Source organism: Macaca mulatta, chromosome 11 (genome assembly GCF_049350105.2).
Source record: "Macaca mulatta isolate MMU2019108-1 chromosome 11, T2T-MMU8v2.0, whole genome shotgun sequence".
In the NCBI taxonomy this organism is placed as follows: Eukaryota; Metazoa; Chordata; class Mammalia; order Primates; family Cercopithecidae; genus Macaca; species Macaca mulatta.
In genome coordinates, this window is record NC_133416.1 from 15,244,764 (window position 1) to 15,268,994 (window position 24,231).

General features: G+C 42.9%; 1 protein-coding gene across 1 annotated transcript; it reads left to right on the top strand.

Annotated features, from left to right (window-relative positions):
- Nucleotides 1-390: 390 nt before the first annotated feature.
- DDX47 (DEAD-box helicase 47) lies at nt 391-16,989 on the top strand. Its single transcript, XM_001086352.5, has 12 exons — nt 391-499; nt 1,165-1,258; nt 8,447-8,635; nt 8,892-8,963; nt 9,201-9,319; nt 9,895-9,966; nt 10,458-10,574; nt 11,139-11,285; nt 11,803-11,940; nt 12,962-13,032; nt 14,272-14,401; nt 16,433-16,989. The coding sequence occupies exons 1-12, from the start codon at nt 413-415 to the stop codon at nt 16,562-16,564; spliced, it is 1,368 nt and encodes a 455-aa protein (XP_001086352.4). The 5' UTR covers nt 391-412; the 3' UTR covers nt 16,565-16,989.
- Nucleotides 16,990-24,231: the final 7,242 nt, after the last annotated feature.

A 24,231-nucleotide genomic window follows, 5' to 3' on the forward strand; every position in this document is an offset into this window, starting at 1 on the left:
CAGGGGTCGCTGTCCTGTTCACTAGGCATCTAGCACAGCCTTAGCATATGGTAGGCTCTCAACATTATTGAATAAGGTAATACTATAATTAAAAAATGGCATTGTGATATCAATCCGTTCCAAACTCTATGGTTAGAAAAGCGGGGAACATAACTGGCGACATACGTAGGGAAGGCGCTTTAAAAGGGATCTAAAGGTCAACTCGATTCCCCGGTGATGGGCCCCTTCTGCAATCGGACCTATTCCGCCTGCCTACGCGCGCATATTCACTGGGCCCCACCCGCCTAGCGGACGGGTGCAATCCCCGGCAAGCCCGCAGGGGGCGCCCAGAGCAAGCCGTCCGGGGAGAACTAAAACTACATTTCCCAGCATCCCGCGCGCCGCAGACCCACTTCCGGAGACTTCAGACAAGATGGCGGCGCCCGAGGAAAGCGATTCTCCGACCGAAGCGTCCCAGCCAGTGATGGAAGAGGAGGAAACTAAAACATTTAAAGACCTGGTGAGAATGGATGGCGCTGGCTTCTTTTATGTACTCTGGTGCTAGGCTCAGGCAGACCCAATTACCTTAGATCCCGCTCTGATAGTGCACAAAAGCATCTCGGGGCCTACCTTGGGTTTTCCCCAGAATTTCAGAGGTTTGGGTTTCGGGCGTGCTCTGAGTTTGGGTGGTGGGAGGGCTGCTGGGCCCTGAGAGCCCCATTTGCCCTATTCGCCACTTTAGTGTGGCAACGTTTATATGTGTCCAGGAGGTTGTACATATGGGGAATTGGTCTCTTTATAGCTGGAGCTTTGGAGTCAGATGAACCAACCAGATTTGAATTTTGACCCAGTCTCTTACTATAGACAAGTTGTTATCTCTCTGTGTTTCTCTTTTCATATCTGTAAATTGGGGATAGTAATAAGTACTTACCTCGCAGAATTGTTGTGACGATTAAATGAGATGCTACATGTAAAGCACTTGGCCTTGGCCTTGGTGAGCAGAAAATGTTCGTTAAGTCTTGAGCTACTGTCTCATGGTATAAAGAGTAAGCTCTGAGATGCACAGCAAATACCTTTTAAAGCAAGTATATTGGTTGTACATGATGGTTCTGACAAAGTCAGTTAAGTAGGAGGGAGGTAGGGGTGTGCTGTTCTTGGCTAAGGTATATTTTTCTGAATTCTAAGGGTGTGACAGATGTGTTGTGTGAAGCTTGTGACCAGTTGGGATGGACAAAACCCACCAAGATCCAGATTGAAGCTATTCCTTTGGCCTTACAAGGTAGGTTGTGTGACTTCGTACAGATTTAATATAAAGTTATCTCAATTAGATACCCCTTTTGAAAGCTGTTGCTTGCATACTTCAAGTGAAATAAGGATATGGTCACTAAAGGTACAAAGTTTGGGTAATGGCATTTGAAAATGTCATTCTCCAGTTTTACAGAGCTTACTTTCTGTCTTAATAACTAAAAGGGTTTGTTCTCTGCCACAGATGCTGACTTTAAGGAAGCCCTGGATTAAAGTATATTAATGACAATCTTGGTAGACTTTATACATCAATGGGTGCACACTTAGACAGGGAAGGATGCCTGGAACACATATGTGTGTCTTGAGGAGTTGAGCATTCTTGCTGTGAGCCATGTTTATCGGATTTGTAAAAGAGTGGTTAAAGTGCTGATTGATGGCTAGTGGAACTGAAACTAACAGGATGAACTTTTTGTTTTTGAGGTTTTTTTTAAGATGGAGCTTTTTTTTTTTGAGACAGAATTTTGCTCTGTCGCCCAGGCTGGAGTGCAGTAGTGCGATCTTGGCTCACTACAACCTCCGCCTCCCAGGTTCAAGCAATTCTCCCGCCTCAGCCTCCCGAGTAACTGGGATTACAGGCCCACCACCATGCCCGGCTAATTTTGTATTTTTAGTAGAGACAGGGTTTCAGCATGTTGGCCAGGCTGGTCTCGAACTCCTAACCTCAAGTGATCCACCTGCCTTGGCCTCCCAAAGTGCTGGGATTACAAGCGTGAGCCACCACACCTGGCCGTAACAGGATGAACTTTAATAGGAATAGAGATAAAGACCTGCTCTTAGATTCCTAAAGTACCAACTTTACAGGATTCGGGTGGGTGATAAAAGAGACCCAGAGGTCTTAGTTAACTGAAATCTATTAAGATCCTCAGAAAAAGTGAATGTAATCTTAGCTATTATTATAAGAGGGGTAATGTGGCTAATTATTGTTAGTATTAATGTAGCTATTATTACTATATTAGTGATTAATGTAAGCTATAATTATTACTAATTATTAGTAATTAACCTAGCTATTGATAATAATTGAAAGATTTAATGATTTGAAGAGCTGTCATGTGGAAAAGAGGTTAGACTTACTCTACAAAATTCCATTTGCTCTTTCCATAAATAGTTACTATTTGTTGTAAATGTAAGGCACTGGAGGTTAATAGTCTGTCCTCTCCTAGAGTCCATAATCTATTAAAGAGATAATTATAAATTTATTACAAGTTGAACAGGGACCTAAGTAAGTTACATTCAGAGTGCACTGAGGGAGAAGAGATTACTTCTAATTAGGATGGATTAGAGAAGATTTATTTCATTTTATTTTTGGCTGGGGAGGTTGGGAAGACATGTGAGCTGAACCTTGAAGACTGAATTTAGAAGGATTTAGACATTCAGATATGATGGGAAGGGAGAACTTTCTAGGCATAGGGAACAGCGTGGAAAAAAAGCCAGTCTGGAAACCATAGGCACGTATGGAGATTTGCAAGTACTTAGCAGAGTAGTGAAAAAGTTTAGTAAGGTGACTGGGGCCAGATTATGAAGGATTTGAGTGCTGAGTCAAGGAATTTGGTCTTCGTTTCATAGGCAGTGGGGCATTTTTGGAGCTTAAGGATTTAGAGTTGTACTCTTGGAAGATTAATCTCTTAGCTGTGAAAGATTAGAGACAAGAGACTGGAGTCTGGGAAACCAATTAGTAGGTTATTGTAATGATTTTAGCAATAAATAATGGGTAGGGTGGTGGTAGAATGAAAAAGAAAATGTTAGAAAAATAATCCTTGATTTTACAACCAGTTAAGCAAGTGGAAGGCAAGGAAGGGGTGGGGAAAATCTAAGATTATCGCTAAGTTTGTGGGCTGTTATGTTCAGGGCATATTATTGGTGTACCACTGATACAAAAAGGGAACGGGGGGAGAATTCAGGAAAGATGAGTTCAGTTGGAAGTAATTGATTTTGGATATCAATGAGATAGAGTTGACCTTGTGGGAGGGGAATGGGGAAATGTTGCTCAGGGTACAGTTTCAGTTAGCCGGGATGGATAAGTTTTTTTTTTTTTTTTTTTTTTTGAGACGGAGTCCCGCTCTGTCGCCCAGGCTGGAGGGCAGTGGCCAGATCTCAGCTCACTGCAAGCTCCGCCTCCCGGGTTCACGCCCGTTCTCCTGCCTCAGCCTCCCGAGTAGCTGGGACTACAGGCGCCCGCCACCTCGCCCGGCTAGTTTTTTGTATTTTTTAGTAGAGACGGGGTTTCACCGTGTCAGCCAGGATGGTCTCGATCTCCTGACCTCGTGATCCGCCCGTCTTGGCCTCCCAAAGTGCTGGGATTACAGGCTTGAGCCACCGCGCCCGGCCGGGATGGATAAGTTCTGAAGATCTATTGAATAGCATGATGACTACAGTTAATAATGTTTTGTGTATTTGAAAATTGCTAGGAGAGTAGATCTTAAATGTTCTCACCACAGAAATGACAAGTATGTGAGGTGACATATAGGTTAATGAGCTTGATTTAATCACTTCACAAAGTATACATATATCTAAACTTTGCATTCTATACCGTAAGTATATTATAATTTTTTGTCAATTAATAAAACTGAGGGACAATAAAAAAGGAAAAAAAATACCCAGTTGGAATCCTGGGATTGGAACTTGATTGAGAGGCCAGAGGTGGATATAGACATTGTATCCAAAGAGCAGTTATAGCTGAGATTAGAAATGGATTAGATTGGCAAAGATGACAGAGGAAAAATTGGAAGATTCAGTAGAGGGTTGAAAATCATGAGAGTATAGTTTCACACAAATTAGGAAAGGGAAAGTGTTTCAAGGAGGGGCTAATAAACACTTCCAACCTGTGCAGAGAAGTTTGAAGGATAAGGACCATATAAAGGCCAGTGGTGGGAAAGAAGTATCAGCGGCCCAGCATTACTTTCAAATAGCAAGAAGTTGCCGGGCGCGGTGGCTCACGCCTGTAATCCCAGCACTTTGGGAGGCTGAGGCAGGTGGATCACCTGAGGTCGGGAGTTCAAGACCAGCCTGACCAACATGGAGAAACCCTGTCTCTACTAAAAATACAAAATTAACCAGGGTGGTGGCAGATGCCTGTAATCCCAGCTACTCGGGAGGCTGAGGCAGGAGAATCACTTGAACCCGGGAGGCGGAGGTTGCAGTGAGCCGAGATTGTGCCATTGCACTCCAGCCTGGGCAACAAGAACAAAACTCTGTCTCAAAAGAAAAAAAAAAAAACAGCAAGAAGCGTTCGTGCATTTTAACTTTTCCAGCTTGCCCTACAGCATAGGTGAGAAAAAGGAGTCAAAACAGCTGGCAGTAATCCTAAAATTATTATTATTATTATTATTATTTTTTTGAGAGGGATTCTTGCTGTCACCCAGGCTGGAGTGCAGTGGCCGGATCTCAGCTCACTGCAAGCTCCTCCTCCCGGGTTTACGCCATTCTCCTGCCTCAGCCTCCCGAGTAGCTGGGACTACAGGCGCCCACCACCTTGCCCTGCTAGTTTTTTGTATTTTTTAGTAGAGACGGGGTTTCACTGTATTCACCAGGATGGTCTCGATCTCCTGACCTTGTGATCCGCCCGTCTCGGCCTCCCAAAGTGCTGGGATTACAGGCTTGAGCCACCGTGCCCGGCCATCCTAAAATTATTTTAATGCTTTCAGCCATAAGTTTAAATTTGATGCAGAAAAGAATAGGGAGGGGTCAGTGGAAGATTGCTAGGAACTGACAGACACGATCACCATGGAAAATGTCTGTATCCTTATTGGGTTTGTCTCATTCTAATGAGTAGTTTATAAATATTTCATTTGAATCTATAGAAACGATTCAAATAATGTTTGATTTTGTTGCTGTTGTTATTTGATTAAAATAACTCTAAATTTGAATTTGGGATTAATGACGTTTTCAGTTTCTGCAAAGTTACTGAGCCCAGATTGTCCACTGTTCTTAAACCTTATAATATGCTGAATAGTAGGTAGGGATAATTATTTTATTAATGAGGAAATTGAGGCTCAGGGAGTTAAGTCCTTTGGCTAGAGTCACCTAACTAATTATTGCTAGAGCTGGAATTTGAACATAGAATCTTATAGCTCAGAAAACCTCTGTTAATGGATCTGCATCAACATGTGTTACTATCAAGAGATTAAGAGTTGTTTGGTGAGCATGGTGGTTCATGCTTGTAATCCCAGCACTTTGGGAGGCTGAGGTGGGAGGATTGCTTGAGACCAGGAGGTTGAGACCTGCCTGGGTAACATAGTGAGACACCATCTATTTATTTCTGTTTCAGAGATCACTTAGAGTTGTCCTCAAGGAATTTCAAACAGCTTATTAATGGCTGCCATGTAGCAAGCACTTATGTTCAGTGCTAGCAACGTGGCAGGTCTATATGACAAAATTTATTCTGCTCTTATGGAGTTTATGCATGCTGGTATATTCTCTACAGGTATAAACACTGAAAAGGCTCAGAGGTTTCTTCAGAGATGAAGAAAGGAGATGACATAGAAAAATATATCAGTTTCACAAACTGAAGGTTGCTCTGAGGGACTCAAAAAACTGAAAGCAGTGCAGGCCTCAGCTGTGGGCAGCGAGCAGTGCTTATTGCTTCATGAACCAAGCAACTTCGGCTCCTTTACTTCCCTAAATCTTTCTTATGTACTCCTTTCTTCTGAAATGTTAAGATTTCCCTTGACAAAAAAAGAACAAATCATAGCTGCCCCGCCCCCTGTTCCCGAAGGTGTATTGTGTTACACAGGCAGGACAGCAGTATCCCCAAGGAGTTGAAGACTAAAAAGCTTCGGGAATCATTTGCTTACACTGACCTTTGTTTCTCAGATAGGTAGATGCTGTTGCAATTCATTATTACCTACCCTGCCACTGGGGAACATTACAATAAGTAGATGAGTGAGACGTTTTATCCCTGGATTGTCATTTGTCTGTAATCTCTAAAAAATCAGTCTGTTGTCTGGCTTGACTTGTATTTCACATCTGTGCATTTGCTTTTGAATGGAAAACACTGATGTTAATGAAAAGAAGGCTAAAATATATAATTCACTAGGATACGCTGTGTATTAATCCGTTTTCACACTGATGATAAAGACACACGCAAGACTGGGAAGAAAAAGAGGGTTAATTGGACTTACAGTTCCATGTGTCTGGGGAGCCGCCAGAATCATGGCAGGAGGCAAAAGGCGCTTCTTACCTGGTGGCGGCAAGAGAAAATTAGAGACATGCAAAGGCAGAAACCCCTTGACAAAACCATCAGATCTCACTAGACGTATGCACTACTGTGAGAACAGTGTGGGGGAAACCGCCTCCATGATTCAAATTATCTCCCACCGGCTCCGTCCCACAACATGTGGAAATTATGGGAGTACAATTCAAGATGAGATTTGGGTGAGAAATACTGAATCAGAATTTCCAGGCATGGGACCGGTCATATATATATATATGTCTCATGGATTATTCTGAAGCATCTGCCCCTGAGGGAGTACCAGTGGTAGGATATTTATGTCCCATGTCTGTTCTAACCCCACTTTTTTCCTGAGCTCCAAACAAGTATGTTCAACTGGTTTTTAGATGTATTTCTAAACAAGTATGTCCAACTGCTTTTTAGACATACCTCTTTGAGTTTACTGCAGGAATCTTAAGTTCTAAGTTCCCTGTGTGGAAACCAAAGTCCTTATTTTCCTAACCAGGACTAATTTTTCTGTTGCCTATATTTCAGTTTTTGGCTTTTGAGTGTCCTGTACTAAAAATGTGTGCGTCACCCACATTCCCCTTTGTTAGTTTCTGAATCTCACTCATTCCTGTGCTCATTCCTGGCCTCGGTTCGGGCCACCATCATATCTCCCCTGAATTATATCTGATGTCCCGGTTGAGCCTTTGTTTTCCCTGTTCTGGTCATTTAAGTCATTTCAGATTGTAAGTCATGTTCAGGTTATGTCAGGGGAAAGGGATTTGTTTATTGTAGGATTATCTTCTAGGTAAAGAAGACTTCTCAGCTGTTACGCGGTCATAGAACAGGGGCAGCAACTGTAGGGGTCGTGATTTAAGAGGGAGTGTTCTCAGTGGACACTGTTGTAGTGCATAGCTGCCTATGCACTACAGCCAGCCTGGAGATAGTGATCTCCACCCAGGAGTTAATTTCCAGATCTTATAAGTTGTGGCTTGAGTGGTGATAACAAACAGTGGTGACCTGTTCTTAAAGAATTACTTAGAGCATTCTTCCCTCAGAAGGAGCAGTAAATGGCATGCACTGTAAGGTTCCTTGGCTCCTCCTTATGCCATCAGGCCTAGAGTTTATCTTCCTAAACAGTAATACTGATCATGATATTCCCTGTTTAAAATCCTTCAATTCTCTCTTATAGGAAAACATCAAAACTCTAGCCTCATTCTTCTCTCTTTCTCCCTTAACACTTCTATGTTCCAGCCACATTACACTCCTCAGCCTAACTATGCATGCTATGTTCTTTTTTTTTTTTTTTTTGATACGGAGTTTCGCTCTTGTTGCCCAGGCTGCAGTGCAATGGCATGATCTCCGCTCACCACCGCGGCAACCTCCGCCTCCTGGGTTCAAGCAACTCTGCCTCAGCCTCCCGAGTAGCTGGGATTACAGGCATGCCACCATGCCTGGCTAATTTTATATTTTTAGTAGAGACAGGGTTTTTTCCATGTTGGTCAGGCTGGTCTCGAACTCCCAACCTCAGGTGATTTGCCCACCTCAGCCTCCCAAAATGTTGGGATTACAGGTGTGAGCCATCACGCCTGGCCAGCATGCTATGTTCTCTAAAGCCTTAATTATAATTATCTTTCCTCTTACAGGAATATCATTTCTTCCCTTCTTTGCTTACTTCTAGGTTTAACTCACTTAATCATCTCTGTTAGCCTTTTTTTACTCTTCTGGGCAGTAGTTACTTTTCCTTGTGTTCTCACGTATTTTGCAGGGGCTTGTATTAAAACTCTTATCACATTATAATGAATTTGTATATCAGACTGTCTCACCACTGGGTTTTGAGCTTATCTAAGAGAGAGACCATGTCTTTTCTGTTTATTCAACTTTCCTCTCTCCCCAGTTCATCAGATATTTATTAAGCGTCTACTTTGTGCCCAGCATTGTGTCATTGTAGAAGACACAGAAATACTGCAGAGAGAATTAACTTGGCTGTTGAATTTCTTTTTCTTCTAGGTCGTGATATCATCGGGCTGGCAGAAACTGGCTCTGGAAAAACAGGCGCCTTTGCTTTGCCCATTCTGAATGCACTGCTGGAGACCCCACAGCGTTTGTTTGCCCTAGTTCTTACCCCGACTCGGGAGCTGGCCTTTCAGATCTCAGAGCAGTTTGAAGCCCTGGGGTCCTCTATTGGAGTGCAGAGTGGTAAGTGTCTGAGAGGGAAGGGATCCTAGGTTGCCATCACAAGTGAAGAATGAGTGTGAAAGGAGAATGGAGGAAGGTATTGCTAGCATAATTCATTGACCCAAAGAGCTAATGCTGTATTTTAGCTTTGGGAAGAGTATTAATTGTAAGGGAAGAACAAGTTTAAGTAGAAATCTGGCATTGGCTCTAAAAGATGTTCAGTGGACCGTGGAAAAAAATTAAGGATCTCATCTCTATGTTCTTTTTCTCTCTGTAGCTGTGATTGTGGGTGGAATTGATTCAATGTCTCAATCTTTGGCCCTTGCAAAAAAACCACATATAATAATAGGTGAGTAACTGACGAAGGTAAAAGACACTGGCAGTGATGAATTGGAGAAAATCTACCAATATCGGATAGGAAGACTTTGAGAAACAGATTTTGTAACCCTGTTAAATTTTTTAATTTCTTAAGTTAAGTTTGGTGGAGAGCTGTGGGGTGGGGCAGGTAACTTTATTTGTTTGTTGTTGTTGTTGTTTTTCGTCCTGTTCTGAAACATCACTGTTTCTCCTCAACCTCTCTTGGTAGCAACTCCTGGTCGACTGATTGACCACTTGGAAAATACGAAAGGTTTCAACTTGAGAGCTCTCAAATACTTGGTTATGGACGAAGCCGACCGAATACTGAATATGGATTTTGAGACAGAGGTGAGCTCTCAATTTCTTTCCTCCTCTTAGAGCATCTCAGGTTCCTGTTTCAAAATTTGGTTCATTGCCCACTTGTTTTATGTAGAACATTGCATCAGTATCAGTTTCATTCTTGATATTCTTCAAATTGCAGTTTCTCAGCACCCTTTTATCTTTAGAATATAGTCTGACTCTGACTCCAGAAATGGGAAATATCAAAACTGGATTTTCTTTTCCATTTCATTTAATTTAGACCTTGACATATACCCTGAAATATCTTTATTTTCTTTGATGACCCACTAATCCCAGCTTACTTAGTTGATTAATACTTATTCTTGACTTTTCTCTTAGATCAACTCTGGTCTACTAATTTAAACTGTTCTTTTCTTAGAAAGGTATTTTTTTAATAGTGTCTGGTGGGGTATCAGGCAGTAAATATTCAGTAAACTTTAGCTGAATCGAATTGAATTTTCGAGTACCAAATCTTCACAGTGATATATTTAATTTGTTAACGTCTACCTCCTTCATTACCTAGAGGATTTGCAGCTCTTCCAGTCTGAATATCATATTGGCATCTTTTCCTCTTTGTGCCTTAGGTTGACAAGATCCTCAAAGTGATCCCTCGAGATCGGAAAACATTCCTCTTCTCTGCCACCATGACCAAGAAGGTGAAATTTGCTAGGACTTTTGTTTCTTCTTTATGAGAATTGATACATAAAGTAAATGGTAACAACAATAACAACAATAAGTAAAAATAAATTGCTTTAGTCCATTTTCACACTGCTATAAAGAACTATCTGAGACTAGGTAATTTATACAGAAAAGAGAGGTGTAATTGACTCACAGTTCCACATGGCTGGGGAGACCTCAGAAAACTTACAATTATGGCAGAAGGCGAAGGGGAAGCAAGGCACGTCTTACATGGTGGCAGGAGGTAGGGGCAGTGCCACACTTTAAAACCATCAGAAATTGTGAGAACTCACTATCATGAGAACAGCATGGGGGAAAACCACCTCCATGATCCAGTCACCTCCCACCAGGTCCCTCCCGTGACATGTGGGGATTACAATTCAACATGAGATTTGAGTGGGGACACAGAGTCAAACCATATAAATAGTGTTTAGGCATCAGTGTGCTGTTCTGGATCTTCTTCCTCCAGGTGCAAAAGCTTCAGCGAGCAGCTCTGAAAAATCCTGTGAAATGTGCCGTTTCCTCTAAATACCAGACAGTTGAAAAATTACAGCAATATTATATTTTTATTCCCTCTAAATTCAAGGTAAAGTGTTTACTTTGATCATTCCTGCCTCTCCCTCTTCTTTTCACCAAAGCATCTGAAAATGTGTCAACCCTTGATTAGCCAAGAGCTGTAATGCAGATTGGCATCCTGTCTGTTTGCTTTAGAGGGCGTGTTGTGCTTATATTATCACCGATAAACTAGACATGCCAGGAATTCACAACATAGTAAACCACAATAATGAGGTCATGATGTAATCATATAATTCCTTCCCATCCCCATCCTTGAGGTAATTTTTCCTTTGTTCGCTTATAATGTGGCTTTTATTTAGGATGAAGCCTCTGGTTTTGTGCTTTGATATAAGGACTTCTCCTGTTTTCTGAGGACAGATCTCCTGCCTGCCTTTAGGCTCTGTGGGGAATAGTGGTTCACGGAGATGATACTGCTGGTTAAGGAATCCTAAGCTGGCAGCTGGAGGTCTGGATAATGGAGGTCTGGATAATTGAGAAGCAACTATAGGGTTAGTTTTCACCTTATGTATATGCCAGGTCTCCAATCCTTTCTCCCAGGTTCGATGACATATATTGTTTTGGGTTTGTAACTTAGGATACCTACCTGGTTTATATTCTAAATGAATTGGCGGGAAACTCCTTTATGATATTCTGCAGCACCTGTAATAATACCCAGAGAACAGCTTTGCTACTGCGAAATCTTGGATTCACTGCCATCCCCCTCCATGGACAAATGAGTCAGGTAAGGATTCATCGTCATCATCAGCCATGCACTGATGGCATGAGCGAGATAAACCTCCTAACAATAGATTTGTACAATAAGGACATAGGGCACTGATGCCTGTTTCCATAATTGTTCTCATTTTATGGGCTTTGAAGTGTTGCTCTAGATGCTTACTTTCTCCTAGGGTAGCAAGAGGCTCCCATTAGAATATTTCATATGTAGCTGTCTGGTTTGCAAGCTGTTGAGTTGATGTATTCAGCCCTAATGGTAATAATGACTCTGGTCTCTAAAAACATTAATAAATTATTTCACAGTTACTTTTCTATTGTGTCAGGCTACCCTTATTTTGTATCATTTTTTTTTTTATTTCTTGTTGCTTCATATTTCTGTTTTGACCTGTGAAGCCCCATTCAAAAGTTGGGGGGAAAAAAACTTTAAAAAATTTATGTCTCTTTGTTCTTGTGTTTGTCTGTTTTGTGTTTTGTATTCCAAAATGTATGTTAAGTTTTCCATCATTTCTTTCTCATTACCTCAGAGTAAGCGCCTAGGATCCCTTAATAAGTTTAAGGCCAAGGCCCGTTCCATTCTTCTAGCAACTGACGTTGCCAGCCGGGGTTTGGACATACCTCATGTAGATGTAGTTGTCAACTTTGACATTCCTACCCATTCCAAGGTGAGTCCTGTTGCTAACTTGCCTTTCTAGTCCTAAAGTGTGTTTCTTAATGGAGTGTCTTCTGTCTTTCCTTAGTTACAGCAGTTTTTTTGTTCCTGGTTAATTAAGTATCAAAAAACAAGAAAGCCCTTGATTAGTTCATTCTCATCATCTTGCACAGGCCTGTGTATGTAACGTTAGTACATATGAAAGAGGTAGCCAAGGAGAGTTATTAGATGCTCATAGTAGTGGCAGGTGCACCACATACTGATCATGTCACTGTCATTTCTTGAGAATGACAACTTGTAGTTCTCAGTGTATCTCAAGGTTTCTCAGCCTTGGCACTATTAACATTTTAAGCTGTCGAATTCTTTGTTGAAGGGTTGTTCTTTGAGTTGAAGGATTCCTAGTAGCATTCCTGGCCTCTACCCACTAGATGACAGCATCACACACTCTTCCACTTGTGATAATCAGAAGTATTTCCAGACATTACCAGTGTCCCTTGAGGATGACAGAAGCACCCCTGGATGAGACTGTTGTGTCTCTTGTCTTTGTATTTAACTGCTGTAGATGAGGTGCTATCTCATTTGATTTTCATAACAACTCTATAATTTGGGCATGTATTTCTATGCCTGTTCAATAAATAGAAACCAAGGTTCAGGGAGGTTATATAATTTGCAGGTAATTGTGTAACTGGCAGGTGGGAAGGACCACAGCTATAACCCAGCTCTGCCTCGAGATCCAGTGCTGTTTTTTAAAACACCATGCAGCTTGCGACCATGTATATATGCTTTGTAGATTTATCTTTCTATGAAAGAGGGGAAAGCATTGGATCCATTTTGTGCTGCAAGGAGAATAAAAAAGATGAAGTAGATTTGTCTCAACAGATTGCCCAGGCCATTTATTTTCTCCATGTTATGACATGAATCTATTTTCTTTCAAAGTTTTATGGCAAGACTTTGCATACGTAGGTTTTTTTTTTTTTTTTTTTTTTTTACTTATAATCCATATAACTTGAATTTATGTACCCTTTTGGTTTTAGGATTACATCCATCGAGTAGGTCGAACAGCTAGAGCTGGGCGCTCTGGAAAGGCTATTACTTTTGTCACGCAGTAAGTAAATCAGCTTTAGGGGCAGAGCAACGTAGAGAAAAGAGCAGAACTTTCGAGCCACTGACTGGGAACCTGGCGCTATCATTTACTACACTACTCACTTTCATACTGAAAACCAGGATGAAGGCGTTGAAAGATGGGAATAGTAATACCTATCTAGCAGGGTTTTGGTGAAAATTGGAGATGATATATGTAAAAGATCTAGTATAGTATTTGGCATGTAGAATGGTGAAGTGGTACCTAGAGCTGGAGAGCAATTGTCTTTGTGTCAACTCAGAAAGTATTAGAATAACTATTTCCAATTTTTTTTTTTTGAGGAACAAATTTTTATGTGCCCAAGGCTGTCCTGTGAATAAATACCTTGAGGGATTTTCTCCCTCCTTCCCTCTTTTTTTTTTTTTTTTTTTTTAATTTGTCTCGCTCTGTTGCCTAGGCTAGAGTGCAGTGGTGCGACCTTGGCTGAGTGCAACTTCCACCCGCTGGGCTCAAGCAATCCTCCTACCTCACCTTAGCCTCCCAAGTAGCTGGGACCACAGGTGCATGCCAGCACACCTGGCTTTTTAAAAAATATTTTTAGCAGAGACAGGCTTTTGTCATGTTGGCCAGGCTGGTCTTGAACTCCTGAGCTCAAGTGATCCATCTGCCTCAGCCTCCCATAGTGCTGGGATTACAGGCGCAAGCCACCTGCCTCAGCTTCCCATAGTGCTGGGATTATAGGCACGAGCCACCTGCCCGGCCGATTTTTCTTTCTTTCTTTTTTTTTTTTTTAAGCAGCAAGGTTTCACTCTGTTGCCCAGGCTGGAGTGCAGTGGCTCGATAATAGCTCACTGCAGCTTCAAACTCCTGGGCTCAAGTAGTCCTCATGCCTCAATGTCGAATGGCTGGGACTATAGGCACAGGCCGTCACGGTTGGCTAATTTTTAATTTTTTTATAGAGATGGCATCTCACTATGTTGTCCAGGCTGGTCTGGAAGTCCTGGTCTCAAGTGATTCTCCTGCTTTGACCTCCCAAAGCATTGGGATTATAGTTGCAAGCCACCACGCCTGGCCTCCCTGGAGTGATTTTCTAATGGGCTATGCACAGAGATTGCACTTAACCCATACTTAGAAAAGAAATAATATGTTCAATATTGTTTAAACCTATGGCTCCTATTGCGTTGCGTCATATAATAATAGTTTGGGAATGGACAGGCATTTGCATTACCAGGCAACCAAAGCTGTGCAGTTTTCCTTCCTCAGGTATGACGTGGAACTCTTCCAGCGCATAGAACACTTAATTGGGAAGAAACTACCAGTCTTTCCAACACAGGATGATGAGGTTATGATGCTGGCAGAACGCGTGGCTGAAGCCCAAAGATTTGCCCGAATGGTATGCATCTTTCTTTTCTCACCAGTGTCTGTGCAAACCATGTTAACTGTGTGCCACTTTATCATATTAACCCTCACACTAGACTGCAGAAGCTGGGTATTATTTTATTCCAAATTTCAGATGAACAAACTAAGGTGCAGAGATGGTAGGTAATTTGCATTAGACCATCCAACCAAATGGTGGATTCAGGGTTTGGCCTCATTCTGACATTTACACATTCATGGCAACTGTTCACGTGTCACCTGTGGTGAGATAATTCATCAGACCTGAGGTCAGAAGATGCAGCTGTGAACTGTGTGAGCTTGGGAAATGTGCCTGACTTCTCAGAATCAGAATCAGTTTCTCACCTGTAAATTGGGAATAACACTTGCCTGAATACCTTATGGGGTTTTACAAGCACCAGAGAAGCCAATATAAACTACATAGTTACTAGTAGGGGTTGATCATACCTGATCCAAACATTTGAAATCCAAAACCAAGATCCAAACTTTTTTTTTTTTTGAGACGGAGTTTCACTCTTGTTGCCCAGGCTGAAATGCAATGGTATAAGCTCGGCTCACCGCAACCTCCGCCTCCCAGGTTCAAGCAATTCTCCTGCCTCAGCCTCCCAAGTAGCTGGGATTACAGGCATGTGCCACCATGCCCAGCTAATTTTGTATTTTTAGTAGAGATGGGGTTTCTCCATTTTGGTCAGGCTGGTCTCAAACTTCTGACCTCAGGTGATCCATCCGCCTCAGCCTCCCAGAGTGCTGGGATTACAGGCTTGAGCCACCACGCCTGGCGATCCAAAACTTTGAGTGCCAAAAGGATTGCCACAAGTGGAAAATTCCATGCCTGACTTCATGTGACAGGTTGCTACCAAGACACAGTCAAAATGTTTTTAATGCACAAAAATATTAAAAATACTGTGTAAAATTACCTTCAGACAATGTGTATAAGGTATATATGAAACAAGTGAATTTTGTGTTTAGAATTGAGTCCCATCCCCAAGATAGCTCATTATGTATCTGCAAATATTCTAGAATTAGAAAAAATCTGAAATCCAAAACACTGCTGGTCCCAAGCATTTCAGATGAGGGATACTCACCCTGTAGTAGTAGTAACAGTAATAGTGGTGATGAGAAGATTCTAGAGGAAAACGCTCGGAAGTGCTGCCTGCTTTCTGGAGTTCTGGTCTGAGGGATGGAGAAACTTTGCCCATAGGTGGTTGTTGGAGTAGCTGAGGTACAGATTTGGTTTTTATTCTGCCCACATGGGATTTTTTTGTTTGGTATTTTTGTTTGTTAAAGTATTACATGTGCATTGGGAAAAAAATTCAAAAAATACAGAAAAGATTAAAGTAGTAAGTGAAAAGGTAAACATTTCCCCACAGAAAACCATTGATAACATGTGGTTATTTTTCTTTCTTTAGCCATAATTAGACTTTAATTATATAGGATTAACATTTTTCTGTTTCAACAAATATAGATTCATGTGATCGTTTCTTAACAGCTACAAAGAATTCCATCATGTGTATGAAATACTTACATTCATGGATGCTTATGCTTTTTTCCAGTTTTTTTCTACTTTGGTACAGTGTTGAACTCCCTACTTCGTATAGCTTTGCATACTTACTCCCTTAGAATAAATTCCTAGAAGTAGAATTGTTGGGCCAAGGGATGTACACAGTTAAAATTTGAACTCATACAGAATGCCAAATTGCCCCTTCCCCCAAGAAAAGCTATAGCAGATTGCACTGTAAGTGACAGTATATGTGAATTTTTCTACACCTTGGCCAATACTGGGGATTACCCTTCTCTTAAGTCTTTGCCAATCTGCCATGTGAAAATAAAACCTTATTATTTTAATGTTCACGTTTTGATTACCAATAAGGTTAACATCTTTGTATATTTGGAGTTAGATCTCATTCCTTTGCTAATGTCAGGCATCAGGAAGTTACTTGATACTTGATCTTAAGGAGAGGGGAGTAGAATGTGTTACCTTCAGTGCCAGTAATTCGTTTTGAATCCCATCTTCTTTTTTTTCTTGCAGGAGTTAAGGGAGCATGGAGAAAAGAAGAAACGCTCGCGAGAGGATGCTGGAGATAATGATGATACAGAGGGCGCTATTGGTGTCAGGAACAAGGTGGCTGGAGGAAAAATGAAGAAGCGGAAAGGCCGTTAATCACTTTTATGAAGGCTCACGTTCTGCTGTTCTGTGAAAGAGAACTGGAGAATGAAACCTGCTCCGACAGAGATCGTGAGACTGAAATCTGTCAGAATTGTGTCCAGAATATGCTCAGTGAATTCAGTACTCTTCCCCATTCTGGGTTGGAGTTTACTGCAGAATAATTCTTACAGTGCTGATGTCAAGACCGTTACTGTTTTTTCAACTTTGACTCTTTGCTCATGACATGAGTAGGATGTGCTCTTCTGTCACTCACACAGACCTGTTGCCTTTTTTAGCTGCAAGTCGAGGACTAGGTTGATGATGTCCACGACCTGTAATTGTAAAGAAGCTTGGACATCTGCAAATGATATTTAAGCCATCTTGGCTTGTACTTTTTTCAAACTAATGTGAAACAATAAATTTAAACATTATTTTTAAAAGATTCAAACTCCTTAAAGACCTTGGTGTTAAAGGGCCTTGTAGATTTAAGTAAGATCTTGTTAATAGGTAAGAACCTGACAGTGTTGATTACATGGCACATTCATTGGTTGTCTTAATTAAGATAAATATTTATTACTTAAAAAATCAACAAGGAAACAAGATGATAGATGGCTTTGAAAGGGAAGTCCTACTTGAAAGGAGGTTGTGTTTTTCTTGCAGATGGAGCAAAGTCCATCAGTAAGACAGCAGAGGTCTTTAAAATCCCTAAATAGATTTATTTCCTTCATTCCCTCAATTAAGCAGGTGGTTAGGAAGACTAGTTTCTTACGTAGACTCTTTTTTTTTTTTTTTTTTTTTGTTGAGACTATCTTACTCTGTCACCCTGGGTGGAGTGCAGTGGTATGACCTCAGCTCGCTGCAGCTTTGACCTTCTGGGCTCAGGTGATCTCCCACCTCAGCCTCCTGAGTAGCTGGGACTACAGGCACACGCCATCACGCCTGGCTAATTTTTATATTTTTTGTGGAGATGGGATCTTGGCATGTTACCCAGACTGGACTTGAACTCCTGAGCTCAAGAGATCCACCTGCCTCGGCCTCCCAAAGTATTGGGATTGCAGGTGTGAGCCACTGCACCCGGCCTCTTTCTTTTTTCCTTTTTTTGAGATGGAATCTTGCTGTGTTGCCAGGCTGGAGTGCAGTGGCATGATCTCGGCTCACTGCAACCTCCGATTCCCTGGTTCAAGCAATTCTCCTGCCTCAGCCTCCCAAGTAGCTGGGATTACAGGCACTCACCACCACACCCAGCTAATTTTTGTGTTTTTGTAGAGATGGGGTTTTGGCATGTTACCCAGACTGGCCTTGAACTCCTGAGCTCAAGAGATCCATCTACCTCGGCCTCCCAAAGTGTCAGGATTACAGGCATAAGCCACTGCACCCGGCCTCTTTTTTTTGAGACAGAGTCTCGCTCTGTTGCCAGGCTAGAGTGCAGTGGTGTGATCTCAGCTCACTGCAACCTCCAACTCCCTGGTTCAAACAATTCTGCCTCAGCCTCCCGAGTAGCTGGGATTACAGGCACGCACCACCACACCCAGCTAATTTTTGTATTTTTAGTAGAGACAGGGTTTCACCATGTTGGCCAGGAGGGTCTTGAACTCCCAACCTCAGGTGATCGACCCGCCTCGGCCTCCCAAAGTGCTGGGATTATAGGCGTGCACCGCCACACCTGGCCACTCTGCCTCTTATGTAGACTCTTATCCCCAGGTGACAAGAATAAAATCAGTATGCGTCAGAAATGTATAATTATAAGACCTAATTTCATCCACTTGTCATTGGTGCCCACTGGCCACTCGTCTTTTTTGTCCCCATCTATTAGGCGATGCAGGAGATGTGGAGCTGGGGCCTCAGCTCCAGGGGAGGAGGTAGGGCATTGGCACTCTAGGGGCTGGATGCTGGGGGAGGGTTGCTGGAATTCAGAAGCAACTTTGAAATTCCCAATCACGAACAGTCTCATGTTCTGAGGATGTTTACACATAGAAGATGCCTAATACTTTTTGTTGTCTATAACAGTTTTATTAGAAGAGTGTGTCTGAAGTGGCAGAACCAAGGTAAAGAGGGTCTAAAGAAACACTTTGATGGATTAAGATTGGAATGAAGTTTGGCAGAAAAGAAACTTCCCGTATCCATCTAAGTCAAAGTATCTGGTGAGGAGTAAAGAGTACAAAGCAGTAAAATTCTCTGTGGTAGTCCAGGGTGGACTGTTCAGTGGACTTCCTTCACTGCAGGAAGAGCTTTGCAAATATCGGTGGGGGGGAGTTTCTACCACGGATGCATTCTAAAATGGGCGCCTGTGGGCAAGGCATTCGCAATGAATTGAAATACCGTGCATGACTTACTTGTTGTTTTGTTTGCTCTGAATTTCGTTGCTGCTTATTATGGTACCTTTGTGTGAAGGATAATTTAGAGGAGGTAGAGACATAAGGGAAAGGAAAGGAGAAAGGGGTACCAGAATAGGGAGGCAAATGGTTGAGCGGGGCGTACCCGTTCCTATTTGTTTTGAGTTGTGCCTCCCACTTGGGACTAATTCTCCATTAACATCGTGTTTTCCCGATGGCACACTCTAGGGTGGCTTAGGAGAGCAGCTCTCTCCGAGTCAGCTCATGGATGCTGTTTCAGCTCAGTGGAGGACTTCAGAAGCAAGCTGAAATGGAACTGGTGTACCAGTAGGGGGTAAGAAGGAGAGATTGCAATCATCCTCAAGGATGTCTCAACTTTCCAAGTAGGCAGTGGTCTCTGGCCTGGGGTTTGTGGACCCCTGAGGAATATGCATATTTCTGGGGAGACTAAAAAGGTTAAAAACCACTGCACTAAAGCTTAACTGCCATCTCTAATGTATGTGCATAATTATGCTTTGCTAGGATGGGAAGAAAGGACACTAGTGAAAGAAATGTGGACGGGTGTGTCTTCAGGTATATTAACAGGTCCAGAGCATGGAGTCCAAAGAAGAAAATGCACAGATGCTATTGCAAAAGGCAGGAGGCACAGAAACCAATGTGATCCACCAGTAAATAAAAACAAGGTATGTAGGTTTGCTCTATTAGTCATTCCTGTGCTCTCCTGTCCTCTAAGCTGAGATAGTGAGGTCGTGCTGCTGAAACCGTTATGGAAGTATGTTTTAATGTCTTAGGACTACTGAAACAAAGTACCAGGAACTGAGTGACTTAAAATAACAAATTTAGGCCGGGCGCGGTGGCTCAAGCCTGTAATCCTAGCACTTTGGGAGGCCGAGATGGGCGGATCACGAGGTCAGGAGATCGAGACCATCCTGGCTAACACGGTGAAACCCCGTCTCTACTAAAAAAATACAAAAAACTAGCCGGGCGAGGTGGCGGGCGCCTGTAGTCCCAGCTACTCGGGAGGCTGAGGCAGGAGAATGGCGTAAACCCGGGAGGCGGAGCTTGCAGTGAGCAGAGATCCGGCCACTGCACTCCAGCCTGGGTGACAGAGCGAGACTCCATCTCAAAAAAAAAAAATAAAATAAAATAAATAAATAACAAATTTATTCTCTCATGGTCCTGGATTTTAAGATGTCCAAAATTAAGGTGTGGGCGGGGCCATGTTGCATCTGACACCTTTAGAGAAGAGTCCTTCCTGGCTTCTTAGCCAGCATTGCCCCTTGGTTGCCTGCAGTCCTTGGTGTTTCTTGGCTGTAGCAACATGACTCCGATCCCTGTCTCCATCTACACATGGCCTTCTACCCCATGTATCTTTGTGTCTTCACAAGGCCTTCTTATAAGGATACTAGTTACTGGATTTAGGGTGCACCCTAATCCACCATGGCCTCATCTTAACTAATTACATCTGCAAGAATCCTATCTCCAAATAAGGTCACCTGAGGTTCTGGGTTGATATGGTTCAGCTGTGTCCCCACCCGAATCTCATCTTGAATTGTCGCTCCCAGAATTCCCACGTGCTGTGGGAGGGACTTGGTGGAAGATAATTGAATCACGGGAGCGGTTTCCCCCATACTGTTCTCATGGTAGTGAATTAGTCTCATGAGATCTGATGGTTTTACAAGGGGTTTCCCCTTTTGCTTGGCCCTCACTCTCTCTTCGCTGCCACCATGTAAGACGTGCCTTTCACCTTACGCCATGACTGTAAGGCCTCTCCAGCCATGTGGAACTGTGAGTCCATTAAACCTCTTTTTCTTTACCCAGTCTCAGGTATGTCTTTATCAGCAGCATGAAAACAGATTAATACATGGGTAGACATGACTTTTTGTGGGATACTGCTCAGCCCAGTACAAGGCATCTTTGCGGACTCTGCTATATTCTGCGGGGTTTAAGGTTGCAATTATGGAATAGAAATGGTGGGGAGAACTAGTTACAAAGTGTGGAGAAGACGGGAGATGGGTCTTCAGAAGTGTTTGGATAGGTATTAATAGAAGGATAGAAGAATGTTGAAATGTCATTCTCTTAAATGACATGTAAATTGCCTTTGCAGTCAAGATACCAAAGGCTCCAGATTTAGGAGTGGGGAAAGAGGTCCCTGGCCCCTCTGCTATTCCCTTCTTGGTACAACTCCTTAGTTCTGCCTTCCTGATTTAAGAAACTGTGAGCTTCAAAACAATCTTCTCCCACCCTAATTGTGAACAGATACATCTAACTTTTATGACTTAATAAAGGGAGTATCTTGGAATAGTCATGTGGTATCAGCCCAGAGAAAATGTCTTCCTTATTTCTCATCTGAATTGTAAAACTGATTTACATGGTATTCATTGTCTGCAGTTGCAGTAACAATGGCTTCATGGTAGTAGCTAGCCTAGTTTTGCTTCCTCCGTACAGAGCTGAGTGAGAGTGAGAATGAGGAAAACAGCTCTCTGTCTTATGAAGGGGTCCTAGGATCCTAGTGAGAGGGTTTCAACTGGATAGGCTGTTTCAGGCTTAGAGCAGGCCCAGAATTCCAGGGAACTATGAAGAAGTCCTCTAAGGGCACTCTGAGGGGATTCTAGTAGCTAAGAGGGGCCTAGACCCAACTAGATCATGATTATTCTTTCTCAGTCTCTCAAAACGTGCAATGAATATCCCAGAACTTGGCTGGCTCTTTAAGGACGTCTTGCTTGCAGACAGAGTGTTTTCCAAGTAGCTTCCTGCCTGCAGAGGCATCCACAAACCTAAATTGGAGACTTTATCTACCCCGGAGCCCTCAAAACCCTGGGAAATAGGACCAGAAAGAACCACCGGCTATGGTGTTGGTTACAGAAAATGAAGGGATCCAAGTTATTAAAAGCAGGTAACAAAGCAACATCAAGAAACTATGTCCTTAAAACTGAGAGAATAAAGACATTCTGATCCACATGGTTTGTAGGGTGAAATCTAGCCTCTGGGCAGATAAGAAATCAGGGTGTGAGTCACCCCTCTTTAGCTGGAATGACAAGAGACTCAGACCATAACTCTAGAGATTCAAGGGTTACCCACACCCACATTCCTTTTCATGCCTCACCTGTCCCAGGTATGCACGAAAACTACCGCTAAAAATAACTGCAGAAACTTGAAGTCTGGGAAATAGCACTGAACAGTCTCACCTGAAGTGAAGAGCTGGTTGGTGCCAAGTGCGAACGAGACAGGAAGAAAATGGGCTCCTCTGGAGCCATGGTCTCTAGGAGGTGGGCCCCAAGGTCCACTCAGAGTCTTGGAGCTTTTGTCTGCTCATAGCCATCCATCCCCTGATGCCATCTAAACCCAAAGGATGTCTCCTGTCACTATCACCCTTCAATCATCTGCCAGTGCCGTCAAAGAGGCTGGAAGGGGCAGGAGGGATTGGGAAAGGAACATGTGGGGAAAGTGTAAGTTCACTGTTGCTGTGTGACCTTGTGCAAGTTACTAAACCTCTCTGAACCTGGAGTTTTCTCATTTGTTAATATGGAAAGAAGACCATGGAACCTATCCCTGTCACAGAATCTTTTTTTTTTTTTTTTTTTTTTTGAGATGGAGTCTCTGTCACCCAGGCTGGAGTGCAATGGTGTGATCTCAGCTCACTGCAACCTCCACCTCCCAGGTTCAAGCGATTCTCCTGCCTCAGCCTCCCAAGTAGATGGAATTACTGGCACGTGCCACCATGCTGGGCTAATTTTTGTATTTTTAATAGAGGCAGGATGCCATGTTGGTCAGGCTGGTCTCGAACTCCTGACCTCAGGTGATCCATCTGCCTCGGCCTCCCAAGTTCTGGGATTACAGGCGTGAGCCACCACACCTGGCCTGCCTCACAGAATCTCGAACCTAGTTTTTAAAATTCTGTGTCTTTCCTCCTTCCCTTCCAGTGTCCACCATATCCTAGCCACAGTGCCAGGTACTAGGAAAGCAGTACTGAAGAAAGAGTCAGATGCTATTTTTGCTGAACTTAGCCATAGTATTGTATTGTGATTGTGTTTCCTACTGGGCAGGGACCATGCCTAGTTCGTGGATATAACTAATATCTTACAGGGCCCATATGCAGTAAATGTTCAATATCTGTCACTTTCTGAAACCTAAGATGTGTCAGGCGGCTTGACCTGTATTGTTTCTAGTTCTTTGAACAATCCCGAACAGTGGATATTATTGTTCCCAGTATGAGCCATGGTGCCAGTTTGCCAAATGGGCCCCTGACTGTGAGACTTTGGACAAGTTGTTCAACCTTCCTGTGTTTCAGTCTTCTTATCTGAAGACACACAGTTATGGTACAGCATTGTGAAGTTTAAATGAACTATATACTGTGGCTCATGATAACAATCAGTAGGTGGTAGTCATTATAATGATCATTAATTGTGGCTATTAGCATAGATGAAGACTGGCAGCATGCCCAGATCATACAGCTGGTAAAGGGCTAAGTAAAAATTTGAAGCCAAAATTGGATTCCAGGCCTGTGCCGTTTACGGTAAATACACTGTTATGTGTGTGTGTATGTATATATGTGTAATTCCGTATTATATTACTCATTCAATATGTTCCACGCAACAAGTAAGTATTATGCAAATGAGCTTTCAGGTTCCAAGCTATTTTCAAATCGGCAACAGGCAGGTAAGAAAATATGACTTTCTTGTTTTCACCAGTAGATGGCAGAAGGAAGAAAAGGCCACTCCGGAGAGGGAAGGAATTTTAATTCAGAGGGAGTGATTCACAGTGGGCTGTGGCTGAGGCACAGGGGCGGATGAGTCAGACTCCTTGTATGACTACAGTGGAGGACAGCCCCACCAGGACTAGGGGTCAGGGGTCTGGGTGGGCAGGAGAACTACCTACAGGTATGTGAAGGGTGTCAGCCTTCAAGAAGATCTAGGTTGACCCAGAGGATGGGGACTGGGAGCCCCGAAGTAAAGGCAAGTTCAGACGCAGTTAGAAAAAAAGGTCACGTTCCCCTATCATCTCTACTGCATGGTCCCTGGCTGTGGGCCCTCCTCGTCAGCTTCCAGACACTTGGTTCTTTTCCAAAGCCTGCCCTTCCCTCTGGGATGTTGATGAAGCCACTTGCCCTGTTTGCTCCTTTCCCCGCCCCCTACCCCAGTCTGTAAGCTAGGAATACTATTTCCCTGCTTCTCCCAATACATGTTGTTTGTGAGCCTTTGGCCCCCCTCACTGCTTCCCTCTCTCCTAACTGCGTATCCATCCAGTAGGCTTGGTCCACAGCCCACGCTCCTGTATCAAATAAGCTTGGTGCTGGGTAACCTGTGAGCTGCTTGTTCATTTTATCCTAGAGACGTGTCCTTCAGCCCA

Bases quoted from the DNA above. Each gene is read 5' to 3' on its own strand.
- DDX47 (XM_001086352.5), top strand. From the start codon at position 413: ATGGCGGCGCCCGAGGAAAGCGATTCTCCGACCGAAGCGTCCCAGCCA. The intron at 8,964-9,200 runs GTGAGTAACTGA...CTCTCTTGGTAG, and splicing joins AAAACCACATATAATAATAG to CAACTCCTGGTCGACTGATT. The intron at 14,402-16,432 runs GTATGCATCTTT...TTTTTCTTGCAG, and splicing joins CCCAAAGATTTGCCCGAATG to GAGTTAAGGGAGCATGGAGA.